The 14176-nt window shown below is 38.9% G+C and overlaps 1 protein-coding gene across 7 annotated transcripts in view; it reads left to right on the plus strand.

Moving 5' to 3' along the window:
• Positions 1–14176, plus strand: part of BICC1 (BicC family RNA binding protein 1) — a 477034-nt gene that overhangs the window by 426258 nt on the left and 36600 nt on the right. For all 7 annotated transcript variants that reach the window (XM_065922373.1, XM_065922368.1, XM_065922369.1 and 4 more), the window contains 7 exons: positions 306–557; positions 3970–4101; positions 6580–6766; positions 8539–8700; positions 11440–11636; positions 11775–11907; positions 12671–12827. In XM_065922373.1, the coding sequence (XP_065778445.1) occupies positions 306–557; positions 3970–4101; positions 6580–6766; positions 8539–8700; positions 11440–11636; positions 11775–11907; positions 12671–12827 (1220 nt within the window). The remainder of the gene's footprint in view (positions 1–305; positions 558–3969; positions 4102–6579; positions 6767–8538; positions 8701–11439; positions 11637–11774; positions 11908–12670; positions 12828–14176) is intronic.

A 14176-nucleotide genomic window follows, 5' to 3' on the forward strand; every position in this document is an offset into this window, starting at 1 on the left:
TGTGTTGGGTTGTAGTTGTAGCATGTGGGATCCTTTGTTGTGGCGTATGGGCTTCTCTGGTTGCTAGCACATGGGCTTAGTTGCCACTCCACATGTAGAATCTTAGTTCCCTGACCAGGGATCAAACCTGCATCCCCTGCACTGGAAGGCAGATTATTAACCACTGGACCACCAGGGAAGGCCCCATATTCTGACTTTTAGGACATGTTGAATTTTTCCATAGCTGTCAGAAGTGCGGTAGAACCTCTCCCTTCAGTGTGGAAGGCTATCACATGGGACTATTTCTCTCCCACCTTTTCTCCTAGGAAGGAACAGCCATGCTTTTGGAACATCTCGCTGGGAGCTTGGCGTCAGCTATCCCCGTGAGCACGCAACTGGATATTGCAGCTCAGCATCATCTCTTTATGATGGGTCGAAATGGAAGCAACATCAAACATATCATGCAGAGAACGGGTGCTCAGATCCACTTTCCTGATCCCAGTAATCCACAAAAGAAATCCACCGTCTACCTCCAGGGCACCATTGAGTCTGTCTGTCTTGCAAGGCAATATCTCATGGTAGGTTTATTGAAATTAATGGTACAGTTTTTTTTAATCTCTTTGGGTACAGTGTATGTTGCTGCACATACTGTAGCAATGTGGTACTTATGGAAGCACTTTGGAATTCTGGACAAATAAGGAAGTTTCTTGATAAAAGAAAATAAAAGAATAAGGTTCACAGTGCCTCCCAGATTTAATTTCATTTTGTGGGTAATTCTCTTGCAGTACTTTTTAAAAAATTTAAACAACTGAAGAGGTTACATGGAAATAATTGGCTATATTTTGTGGAAGGTTATTTTTATTTGACATTTAGCGTTAGTTTGTGTTTGACAAAAAAACACCACAAAAAAACAGAGCAACTAAAAATTAATAAATTTAAAATTTTACCCTACCTTCAAAGATAATAAATTTTGGTAGCATGAAACATTTGAACATTTCATAAATCTCTCATACCATTTTAAAACTGCTATAGTATTTGAGCTGTGATTTGAATGTCATGAATTGAAATAAAATAAGTTACAAAATTTAGTACTGCTTTCAGTTTATAATATTCATTCTGTCTATCCTTCCTATATTTATTAAAAACCCAGTGTGTAGGTTGATATATAGTTAACAAAATGAACTGACATACCATGTATCCTTATTTAAAAATACCATTATATTCTCCATTCTGGCTAGACCTTTAGTGACATTTGAATCCTTAAGCTTCAGGCATGACCTTTACTGTTATTAAGTTGCAGAATTTGTTTTTGAGAAACTTTCAGAAAATCCAGATTTGTATTGTTGATTCCATTCCTCTGACAGATGAAAACTTGTTATAGTCACTAAGAATTATGATATATGATTTTAAGAAATTAATTTCATTGTGAATGATATTTTTTTTTAGCTAAGCTTATTTAGGCTACTTTTAATATACTGATAGTTAGCATATTTGTATCCAAGGATTATTATGATTACTCTTCATACTTTCTTTTTTCACACTTTTCAACTTCTTTAGATATTATTTTGAGTTCAGTGAAATTTTCAAGTGATCAGCACAGTTATGAATTCATATTCCTACTGTGCTCATCAGTATCAGTTCAGTTCACTTGCTCAGTTGTGTCCAACTCTGTGACCCCATGAACCACAGCATGCCAGGCCTCCTTGTCCATCACTAACTCCTGGAGTCCACCCAAACTCATGTCCATTGAGTCGGTGATGCCATCCAGCCATCTCATCCTCTGTTGTCCCCTTCTCCTCCTGCCCTCAATCCCTCCCAGCATCAGGGTCTTTTCCCATGAGTTAGCTCTTCGTATCAGGTGGCCAAAGTATTGGAGTTTCAGCTTCAACATCAGTTCTTCGAAAGAACACCCAGGACTGATCTGCTTTAGGATGGACTGGTTGGATCTCCTTGCAGTCCAAGGGACTCTCAAGAGTCTTCTCTAACACCCCAGTTCAAAAAGCATCAATTCTTTGACACTCAGCTTTCTTCACAGTCCAACCCTCACATCCATACATGACCACTGGAAAAACCATAGCCTTGACTAGTTGGACCTTTGTTGGCAAAGTAATGCCTCTGCTTTTTAATATGCTGTCTAGGTTGGTCATAACTTTTCTCCCAAGGAGTAAGCGTCTTTTAATTTCATGGCTGCAGTCACCACCTGCAGTGATTTTTGGAGCTCAAAAAAATAAAGTCTGACACTGTTTCCACTGTCTCCCCATCTATTTGCCATGAAGTGATGGGACCAGGTTCCATGATCTTAGTTTTCTGAGTGTTGCATTTTAAGCCAACTTTTCCATTCTCCTCTTTCACTTTCATCATGAGGCTCTTTAGTTCTTCTTCACTTTCTGCCATGAGGATGGTGTCATCTGCCTATCTGAGGTTATTGATATTTCTCCTGGCAATCTTGATTCCAGCTTGTGCATCATCCAGCCCAGCGTTTCTCATGATGTATTCTGCATAGAAGTTAAATAAGCAGGGTGACAATATACAGATTTGACATACTCCTTTTCCTATTGGGAACCAGTCTGTTGTTCCATGTCCAGTTCTAACTGTTGCTTCCTAACCTGCATACCTGACAAAAATACAGGTATGCAATGAGACATATTATTATTACTGCACAATAATGAAAGATTGAGAGAGAAATTAAAAGGCTTTAACTTAAATTTGAAATAGTATCGCCATTTTTTATAGCAACATCCTTATAAACATCTCTTATCCAGAATAGAAATGGAACATGGTGATTTCTTTTTAATTCTGTTATGTTTGACAGTAACTACTTCCAATACTTATGTACAAACCCATCAATCTGTGCATCACAAGAAATGTGGGATGTGGTTTCTATACTCAGTAGATTAGGAGCCAGGAAGAAAGAATCAGAGAAAAAGCACAAGTGCTAAACCCTGCTATGCTGAAGAGTGAGACAGTTACAGGAAAGGGTGATAGTAGCAGTTTACACCGGAGAAGGCGGTGGCGCCCACTCCAGTACTCTCGCCTGGAGAATCCCATGGACGGAGGAGCCTGGTGGGCTGCAGTCCATGGGGTCACTAAGAGTCAGACACGACTGAGCGACTTCACTTTCATGCATTGGAGAAGGAAATGGCAACCCACTCCAGTGTTCTTGCCTGGAGAATCCCAGGGACAGTGGAGCCTGGTGGGCTGCCGTCTGTGGGGTCGCACAGAGTCAGACACGACTGAAGTGACTTAGCAGCAGCAGCAGTTTACTCCAGGAAGGAGGTTAAGGTTTGAGCTGCATCAAAGGAGAAGTGGGACTTGGGTTGGCAAGGAAGCCTTGTGATGAGTTAAGATACTGAGGAACAGAATCTATTGCAAAGACTGTCAATAGGTTAGTGTATTTTGGAGAAGGGGCAGACACACAGAGAGACCTGTGACTGTACACGCAAAGCTGGGTGGAAATGTGGAGATTTTAAATTTCTGATATATGTTTAGATTTCATTCAGGAGACAGTAAAAAGCCTCCACTGTAAGTCTTTGAGCCAGACCACAAGATCACTACCCTTCATGTAGCTGAGAATATAGTTTCTGGCACCACCAACAAAGCTGAAGTCAGAGAATGGAAGAATTTTTCCAAGGTGGAGAGTAGGTAAGAAAAAATTCACGGCCAGAAAGAGAAACACAAGACACTTATTTCCATCATCCAAAAGATAGTTTCTACCCCTCAATATTTCCACACCAGCCTTCTAAGTTATGTGAAGGTATATAATTTAGCTTCGACACTTTGGTTTATTCTTTTTTAATTAAACTTTTATTTTGTATTGGGATATAGCTGACTAGCAGCGTGATAGTTTCTGGGACTCAGCAAACTGATTCAGCAAAAGGATTTCTTCTTTAAATCTGTAAAATGTTGCATTACCTGCAGGCATGTTAAATTATTGGATGTATATACAAATAATGTTTTACCTCCCACACCTTCCACTGTGGCATTTTCTAGGGTTGTCTTCCCCTTGTGCTGATGTTTGATATGAAGGAAGAAATTGAAGTCGATCCACAGTTCATTGCTCAGCTGATGGAACAGCTCGATGTCTTCATCAGTATTAAACCAAAGCCAAAACAGCCAAGCAAGGTGGGTTCAGCGTCTGGGCCCAAAGAGAACCAAGTATCATATCACATTCAATATAGTGTGATTTTCATATAAATGAATGTCTGCATATACATGGCACTTAATATTCTATATAATAGTCACTGTTACACATTATATTTTACTTTATATAATGGCAAATTTGTAACAGCATTCATCATTGATCATTTTCTTTATATATGTGTTGGGTTTTGGAGGCTATTTGTGACCGTTATTTTAATTACATGTATGGGAAGGAAACTTTTTTTTTTCTTAATCTGCAATCTGGTGACTTTAAGCTTTACTAAGTTTCACAGAGTTGGTAAGGTTAAATGTTGTGTTATGTCCACATGTATGTGTGTACAGATCCAAAGCAGTTTTAAAAATGCTTGGTTTGTTTACTACTTGTAAGCCCCTGTGCTAGCCCTGGAGGTTTGAAGAATAGGTGCCCATTCACTTTCATAAATACTTCAAATAATTAAGTATCCCTAGTTCAGCTTTCTTGGAGCTTATCTTTTAAGATGTTGCAAAATTTCAATAATTACATGTGCTGTCAAAAATTTAATGGGATAAGTCTGATGATATTAAGTGCTGCTAAGGATATGAGGAAAGAGAAATGTTCCTGTATTAAACTGGATAAATTGGCCCAAGCACTTTAAAAGTAGTTTGTGATCATTTGATCACAAAAACACTGATATTCTACCACCAGTGATTCTATTTCTAGTCATATGTGCTGATGAAACCTTTGTATCAGAAGTCAATCGACAAGAGTGGTGTTGAATAAAAAGAGCAAGTTGATAAAGTAAGTCAGAAAGAGGAAAACAAATATCATATACTAATGCATATATATGAAATCTAGAAAGATAGTACTGATGAACGTATTTGCAGAGCAGCAATGGAGATGCAGACATAGAGAACAGACTTATGCACATGGTTGGAGGGGGAGGTAAGGAGAGGGTGGGATGTATGGAGCGAGTAACATGGAAACATACATTACCATATGTAAAATAGACACTGGGAATTTGCCGTATGACTCAGGGAACTCAAACCAGGGCTCTGTGATGACCTCGAGGGTGGGTTGGGGAGGGATGTTCAGGAGGGAGGGGACATGGGTATGCCTATGGCTGATTCAAGTTGGTGTTTGGCAGAAACCAACCCAATACTGTAAAGCAATTATCCTTCAATTAAAAATAAATAAATTTTTTAAAATGTGAAAAAAAACAAGTTACACAACAACATATGCTAAATGATAACATATATTTTTGTTATTGTAGATAAAACACCAAACAGTCATGCCTTCCACTTTTAAAATGTCTAAACTAGGAATTTTATCATATATGCATATGGTACATATATAAAAATATGTATTGTTATATATGTGTATGTATGCAAATAATGTGGTAGTCAGTGTCCAACATGAGGAAAAAAAAAATGCCTTCCTCAAAGAAAACTTTAAATGAAAAGATAGGATTGATTCTAAATGAGCTTGCTATATTGAGTTTAAAATTAGAGAATAGGATATTAACTTTATGTATTGTGAAGCTTCATATTTGACTAATTTGAGTTGACTAGAGTCACTGTAGGTAGTACTAGGATGAAAAGATGCAAACAGAAGAGACTTGCACGTAAAGATGGACAGGCCCAGGAAGAGTTCTGGAGTTCAGCAAGAAGTGAGCAGAGGTCAGGGGAAAATGGTAAATGAGAGCTCTGAAACCTTGCAGCATCCCAGAGCTTTTTAATTATGCCTCCCTGGCCTCCAGGCTGACCACTGCTTTAACTGCTTTGTTAGCCACACATTTTCTTTATTTTCCATTGGAGTCTTTCCCCCATGGATTCAAATTTCCAATTCTCTAGATGAGTCCATTGAGGAAAAAAAGATTTATTGTTTGGGAATTTATTTTGCCATAAGCTTTGCCCTAGATATGTCATCAGTGAGGAAGAGTGGTACCTCCAGGTTCATTAGTTAACTGGTAGACTGTAAATGTCAAATGTAGATGACCATTACTGTGCAGTCTATCTATGGTGACAAATTTGAGTTTTAAAAGATGAGATAAATGGGGGAAGCTTTAATATAAAGACAAGAGGATGTAAACAAGAATGGGCTGTAGAGACAGACGGACCTAGGTTGCTCTAGTTGCCCCCCGTAGCTGCACTGTGACGTTGGGTAAGGCCCTTGTCTTCACTGAACACGAATAATAATTTTACCCCATAACGTTCTGCAGGAATTAGAGTATTTGTGCAGCTTCCATCACAGTGCCTGGGATGTAGGACACATCGAGTAAGTGGTAATTAACCTTTTATGCTTTTACCAAAAGGAGTAAACTTAGGAAATAAGTGGTTAGAATTTGCAGTTGACTTTAAGGCAGCATTAATCCCTACCCTGAGTGGAATTCTTATTTCATACTCATTTTCTCACCCCCTTCCCCAATTCATTGTAGACTACTTGTGTGTCACTTTTTTCTTTCTCATTATGTGTTTTCATAGTCTGTGATTGTGAAAAGTGTTGAGCGAAATGCCTTAAATATGTATGAAGCAAGGAAATGTCTCCTCGGACTTGAAAGCAGTGGGGTTTCCATAGCAACCAGCCCGTCCCCAGCGTCCTGCCCTGCCGGCCTGGCTTGTCCCAGCCTGGATATCTTAGCTTCTGCAGGCCTCGGACTCACTGGACTAGGTATAAGATTTATTATTACAGCCCTTCTCAGGCACTGGAGGATTGCTTATCCAGTTCCCTTTCTTTCTACTCTTTGGGGCTGCCTTTTAGAGGCTCTTTTTTCCTTCTTCAGGTCCTATGATCAGGTGAAAAGCAATATAACTCGAATCAATCTATTTTGATTTTTTGTTGTTGTTGTTAGACTCTGGATTTCTGTTACCCAGATTCTTTTTATTTCTGCATAAATAATCAAGGTCTGGCTGTTTTATTTTTGGTGGCTGTGTTTGTTCTTCTAAATTAAGAATGCCATGGAGAGTGAAGTGAGCAGGCTGACTATAACTTATGTGTTTGTTCTTTCTTGCATTTGCAATATTGCCATCAGTCCCTAGAGATAAAGATTATCCAGTTTGCTTTACAAAAAGTAATTGCAAATCTGCATGCGGGGTGGGCAGAGGGGGAGGTGAAGGCAAGTGGAACCGTACTCCCAGTGGTTACTTTTGCCTCGCCCAGACACAAAGCAGCCACCACGGCATTTATATCTGAGGTAAAGAAGAGAAAGATGAAAGAAAACGTCACCTTGGTCCTTTAGTGTTTTAAGAAAGCGTGGTGAGCCATTTAATAGTCATGCTGTGATATGAACTGTCTCATTTATAGATTCCCATTTTGTTGGATAAAGTTAATTGCTCTATTATAATTATTCTAGGTTCACTACTTTTTTAATATGTTTTAAGTAGCTTGTGTATAAAAAGTTAATGCAATAACCCTCACAAATCATTCTGCCTCAGTGTTGATTTGAAACAAAAAATACTCTTGTGCATGCGTGCTCAGTCATTCCATCATGTCCAACTCTGCGACCCCAGGGACTGTAGCCTACCAGGCTCCACCATCCATGGGATTATCCCAGCAAGAATACTGAAGTGGGTTGCCGTTTCCTCTTCCAAGGGTTCTTCTGACCCAGGGTTCAAACCCACATCTTCTGTGTCTCCTGAATTGGCAGGTGGATTCTTTACCCATGAGCCACCTGGGAAGCCCTAACAAAAATACTCTCAGCAGTCTTTAAATTTTTTAGTAGCTATTCTAGCTTTTTAAGGATGTAATATGGTTATAATATGATGAAGGTTCCAAGTAGCCCTACCCAGACACCATTACAAGTAAAGACAAATTTTGGCCCATAATCTCCCAAAGCTGTCCTTTCTACTGGAGATGCTGAACAGAGTTGTAAGAATACAGCAGGGCTTGTAAGTCAGGAAATGCCAGTCAGGCACTTTGGCAGGAACTGAGATCTTTCAAACGTGGTATGAAAGCTTTTTCAGGGAGGCCAGCCTCTCTGCAGATGAACCAAAGGAAGCTATCCTGTTACAGGAAAACATTTCCCAATTCACTGCTAATTGAAAGTGCTTTAGAAAGAATTTTTTTTTTTTTAAGCAGATGACATGGGAGTTAGTCAGAGAAATTAAAATTGGGTTTACACTTGAGCACAATTGGGTTCATGCTGGCTCATTGAAATGATTGCAGAGCAGCTGGTGATGCTCCGGGCCCTGAGGTCTTTCCTGCTCTGAGGTCCCCTGTCCTCCCGTTTCTGGATCTGTTTGTGGACAAACAGGGTCCAGTGTTAGAGCTGTGTATCGTGTGGTATTTCATGTGAATATTTGAAAGTAGGTAATCTGTCACTCATACCTTATAACTGGAAAACATCAGATTCTATGAATGTGCATTCCTAACGGATATATTGATGTTATCTGCATATTACAATCTTGAATTTATGTGTATTGACTTTACATTCATCTTTTCAGGTCTTTTGGGACCCACCACCTTATCTCTCAACACTTCAACAACCCCAAACTCACTCTTAAATGCTCTGAATAGCTCAGTCAGTCCTTTGCAAAGTCCGAGTTCTGGCACCCCCAGCCCCACGTTGTGGGCACCTCCACTTGCTAATACTTCAAGTGCCACAGGTCAGTAGTATTTAAGTACAATCGAAGGTGTGTATTCTTAGGTGTTATTGGTTTTTAAGTAAAATTTACTAGTGGTTCTGTTTCCTCAGGGAAAAATTATGGCTCAGAGCATACTGCAGCCAAAAAATTCTCCAAAGTGTCAATCAGTTAAAATGAAGCATAATAAAAGAGTGAGTTTTTCATAAAAGTAATGTGTAATCATCAAATGTGACAAGCAGATCAGGAAAAAGAGCATGATGCACACAGAGCAATGGCAGAAACACCTGAGGGTCACTGACCTGGTAGTTAGGAAATGCAGGTTCTAGTTTGACAAATTTGCTTAGTAGTCAAATGCACTTGCAAAAGTGCACTAGCTATTATAAATGCACTAGCTATTAATAGTTTCCTTGTCCTTACAATGAAGAGCTTAGATTAAATACTCTCTAAAATGTTGTTTGTAATTACCAAATTCAGACTTAAATTGAAGAAAGTAGGGAAAACCACTAGACCATTCGGGTATGACCTAAATCAAATCCCTTATGACTATACAGTGGAAGTGAGAAATAGATTTAAGGGACTAGATCTGATAGACAGAGTACCTGATGAACTATGGATGGAGGTTCGTGACATTGTACAGGAGACAGGGATCAAGACCACGCCATTGAAAAGAAATGCAAAAAGGCAAAATGGTTGTCTGAGGAGGTCTTACAAATAGCTGTGAAAAGAAGAGAAGTGAAAAGCAAAGGAGAAAAGGAAAGATATTCCCATTTGAATGCAGAGTTCCAAAGACTAGCAAGGAGAGATAAGAAAGCCTTCCTCAGCGATCAATGCAAAGAAATAGAGGAAAACAAGAGAATGGGAAAGACTAAAGATCTCTTCAAGAAAATTAGAGATACCAAGGGAACATTTCATGCAAAGATGGGTTTGATAACGGACAGAAATGCTATGGACCTAACAGAAGCAGAAGATATTAAGAAGAGGTGGCAAGAATACACAGAATTGTACAAAAAAGATCTTCATGACCCAGATAATCACGATGGTGTGATCACTCACCTAAAGCCAGACATCCTGGAATGTGAAGTCGAGTGAGCCTTAGAAAGCGTCACTACGAACAAAGCTAGTGGAGGTGATGGAATTCAAGTTGAGCTATTTCAAATCCTGAAAGATGATGCTGTGAAAGTGCTGCACTCAATATGCCAGCAAATTTGGAAAACTCAGCAAGGGCCACAGGACTGGAAAAGGTCAGTTTTCTTTCCAATCCCAAAGAAAGGCAATGCTCAAACTACCACACAGTTGCACTCATCTCACATGCTAGTAAAGTAATGCTCAAAATTCTCCAAGCCAGGCTTCAGCAATATGTGAACCGTGAACTTCCAGATGTTCAAGCTGGTTTTAGAAAAGGCAGAGGAGCCAGAGATCAAATTGCCAACATCTGCTGGATCATCGAAAAAGCAAGAGAGTTCCAGGAAAATATCTGTTTCTGCTTTATTGACTATGCCAAAGCCTTCGACTGTGTGGATCACAGTAAACTGTGGAAAATTCTGAAAGAGATGGGAATACCAGACCCCCTGACCTGCCTCTTGAGAAACCTGTATGCAGGTCAGGAAGCAACAGTTAGAACTGGACATGGAACAACAGACTGTTTGCAATTAGGAAAAGGAGTACGTCAAGGCTATATATTGTCACCCTGCTTATTTAACTAATATGCAGAGTACATCATGAGAAACGCTGGGTTGGAAGAAGCACAAGCTGGAATCAAGATTGCCAGGAGAAATATCAATAACCTCAGATATGCGGATGACACCACCCTTATGGCAGAAAGTGAAGAGGAACTAAAAAGCCTCTTGATGAAAGTGAAAGAGGAGAGTGTAAAAGTTGGCTTAAAGCTCAACATTCAGAAAACTAAGATCATGGCATCTGGTCCCATCACTTCATGGCAAATAGATGGGGAAACAGTGGAAACAGTGTCAGACTTTATTTTTTTGGGCTCCAAAATCACTGCAGGTGGTGATTGCAGCCATGAAATTAAAAGACGCTTACTTCTTGGAAGGAAACTTATGACCAACCTAGAAAGCATATTAAAAATGCTTTGCCAACAAAGGCCCATCGTCTAGTCAAGGCTATGGTTTTTCTAGTGGTCATGTATGGATGTGAGAGTTGGACTGTAAAGAAAGCTGAGTGCTAAAAAATTGATGCTTTTGAACTGTGGTGTTGGAGAAGACTCTTGAGAGTCCCTTGGACTGCAAGGAGATCCAGCCAGTCCATCCTAAAGGAGATCAGTCCTGGGTGTTCATTGGAAGGACTGATGCTGAAGCTGAAACTCTAATACTTTGGCCACCTCATGTGAAGAGTTGACTCATGGGAAAAGACCCTGATGCTGGGTGGGATTGGGGCAGGAGGAGAAGGGGATGACAGAGGATGAGATGGCTGGATGGCATCACCAGCTCGATGGACAGTTTCAGTGGACTCCAGGAGTTGGTGATGGATAGGGAGGCCTGGTGTGCCTCCCTGGGGTCGTAAAGAGTTGGACATGACTGAGCAACTGAACTGACTGAACTGAAAATGTTGTTCCATTCTAATACTCGTATGTTTTTATAGTAATGTGTTAACCCTATTAACAGAGGTATCAAAATTGAATTTTCTTCAGGATTGACAGCAACAAAAGTGACTTTTTTGTTGTTACTTAAAATGACAAAACAATGCTTCTTGATTCTGAGTTGCTTTGTGTCTAATACCTGTCTTTGTGAAATGCTGTTGTAGGTTTTTCTGCTATACCACACCTCATGATTCCATCCACTGCCCAAGCTACGTTAACCAATATTTTGTTGTCTGGAGTACCCACTTATGGGCACACAGCTCCGTCTCCCCCTCCTGGCTTGACGCCTGTTGATGTCCATATCAACACTATGCAGACAGAAAGCAAAAAAATATCTGCTGCTTTAAATGGACACACACAGGTAATGCACTTCATCAAGAAGTTTGTGATTTATGCTGTTCGTAAAGGATAAGCCACTGGTAACATGTTTAAACTTTTACCTGAAATGAATTTTAGTATTGTGAACATATCTCTGTGCTATTTTCTACTGTTATTTCAGTCTCCAAGTATAAAATATGGTGCAATATCCACTTCATCACTTGGAGAAAAAGTGCTGAGTACGAATCACAGTGATCCATCCCGGCAGACAACTGGATCTGAGCAGACATCTCCCAAATCAAACCCCACGGAAGGTATCTTTCCTTCTGAACTTCAGCCTGCTCTGTTGATTGGATAAAGGGATCATAAAAAGTCTATGCAGTGATTTTTGAGTTGGTTTTGCTAACTAGTTATGACTCATCCTGCCTCAAGGATGCAGAAGGACAATATCTTGAACAGAGTTCCAAAGAACATAGTGAAAGAGCTCTTTCCCATTCCACTGGAACTTCCTAAATTAAAGTGAATGTAATTGTGCAGCAGGAAAGCATTAATTTGCTGTGTAATTTTTTTCCAAGTAGAGTATTTCTCTTTTTTTTCAAAGTAACCCAGAATTTGTGTTCTTGCTTTTTTTTTTTAATTTTAATTGTAGGCTAATTACTTTATAATATTGTGGTGGTTTTTGCCATACATTTCTATCAATCTTTAAAAAATATGAGGGTCTACTTTTCAAATTTCATCTTGCATTTTTAAGATAGCCTTAATTTAAGGCATCATCTCTGTAGCTGAAAGCTGTTATGCTGTGTCTCCATAGAGTCAGAATCTGATTAGTTTCTATTGCAGGTGATTGTTGATAGTAAGGTGATATTTTGATTTTTTTTTTTATGTGTACCATCTTTATTGTATTTGTTTATAATACTGCTCTGTTTTATATTTTGATCTTTTGGCTGCGAGGCATGTAAGATCTTAGCTCTCTGACCAGGGACTGAACCCTTCCCTGTATTGGAAGGCAAAGTCTTAACCACTGGACTCCCAGGGAAGTCCCCTGGATTTTTACTTTTGTTTTCTTCTCCTCTACAGGTTGTAATGATGCTTTTGTTGAAGTAGGCATGCCTCGAAGTCCTTCCCATTCTGGAAATGCTGGTGACTTGAAACAGATGATGGGTCCCTCCAAAGTTTCCTGTGCCAAGAGGCAGACAGTAGAACTGTTGCAAGGCACAAAAAACTCACACTTACAGTACGTGTCTTAATTTTGCAGCCCTTGATCCTTTGAAAGAAAGTATGTAACAGGTTGGATATACATTAAACTGAGTAGTTAGTGCTCTTTGGTTTAAGTACATTTGATATTTGTGTTTTTTTTTTCATTTCTTTGTATAATTACTTTCTCTTTTTACTTTAAAAAATTTTATTAAATAGTATTTGGTAACCTTCACCTTTATTATAAAACAAAATTCAACTAAGTAAATTTAAAGATTGAATTGATTTTATTCAACAGTTCACGAAATCAGCAGTATCCCATGACAAATGGGGTACTAAATCTTAGTGTTTTATCTGATTTGGAAAGGATTTGGATATTTAGTGACTATCATTTAATTTATCAAAACTTTAAGGTTTTAGGTTACAAATAATATTTTAGAGAAACTATTTTAAAAATTTACTGAAAAACCTTTATTTCATTTACATTCACAGTAATCCCCTTTTATCTTTGGGGGATATGTTTCAAGACTTGCAATGGATGCTTGAAACCATGGATAGTCCTGAATTCTACATATTCTCTGTTTTTTCTATACATATATAGCTATGATAAAATTTAATTTATACATTAGGTACAGTTAGAGATGAACAAAACTAATGAACAGTTGCAACAATATGAGTTATGTGAATGTGGTCTCTCATTTTATCTCTGTCTCTAAATATCTAATTGGACTGTACTCACCCTTCTTGTGATGATGTGAGACGATGGAATGCCTGTGACGAAGTGAAGTGAGGCGAATGATGTAGGCATTGTGATGTAATGTTAGGCTATTATTGACATCAGGAGGACGGTCCAGGATCTACGACCCTGGATCGTAGAGCCATGACACTGTTGATGGTTGGGGAATCCCAGAATGGAGTAGAGTGAGGTGGTGAGAAATTTCACCACACTATTCAGAACAGCAAACAATGTAAAACTTATGACTTATTTTTGAAAGTTTTCTTCTAATTTCAGACTGAGGTTGATGGTAGGTAACTAAAACCATGGGAACTGAAACCATAAAGGGGGACTACTGGATTCAATTTACTTGATTTATATAAGCACTTAATTTTTTAAAGCCATTTTAATAGAGCTTTTTTATCTACTTATTTACTTATTCATTTAATTTACTGCCAATTAATTTTGGCATCTGTAGGTGGAAAATTCAATACATCTCTAACACATACATTGTTGTTGTTTAGTCGATAAGTCATGTCTAACTCTTTTGTTACTTTTTTATAGCCCACCAGGTTACCTCTGTCTGTGGAATTTCCCAGGCAAGAATACTGGAGTGGGTTGCCATTTCCTTCTCCAGGGGATCTTCCCAACCCAGAGATCAGACCCACATCTCC

This window comes from Muntiacus reevesi, chromosome 2 (assembly GCF_963930625.1).
Source record: "Muntiacus reevesi chromosome 2, mMunRee1.1, whole genome shotgun sequence".
Taxonomy (NCBI): Eukaryota; Metazoa; Chordata; class Mammalia; order Artiodactyla; family Cervidae; genus Muntiacus; species Muntiacus reevesi.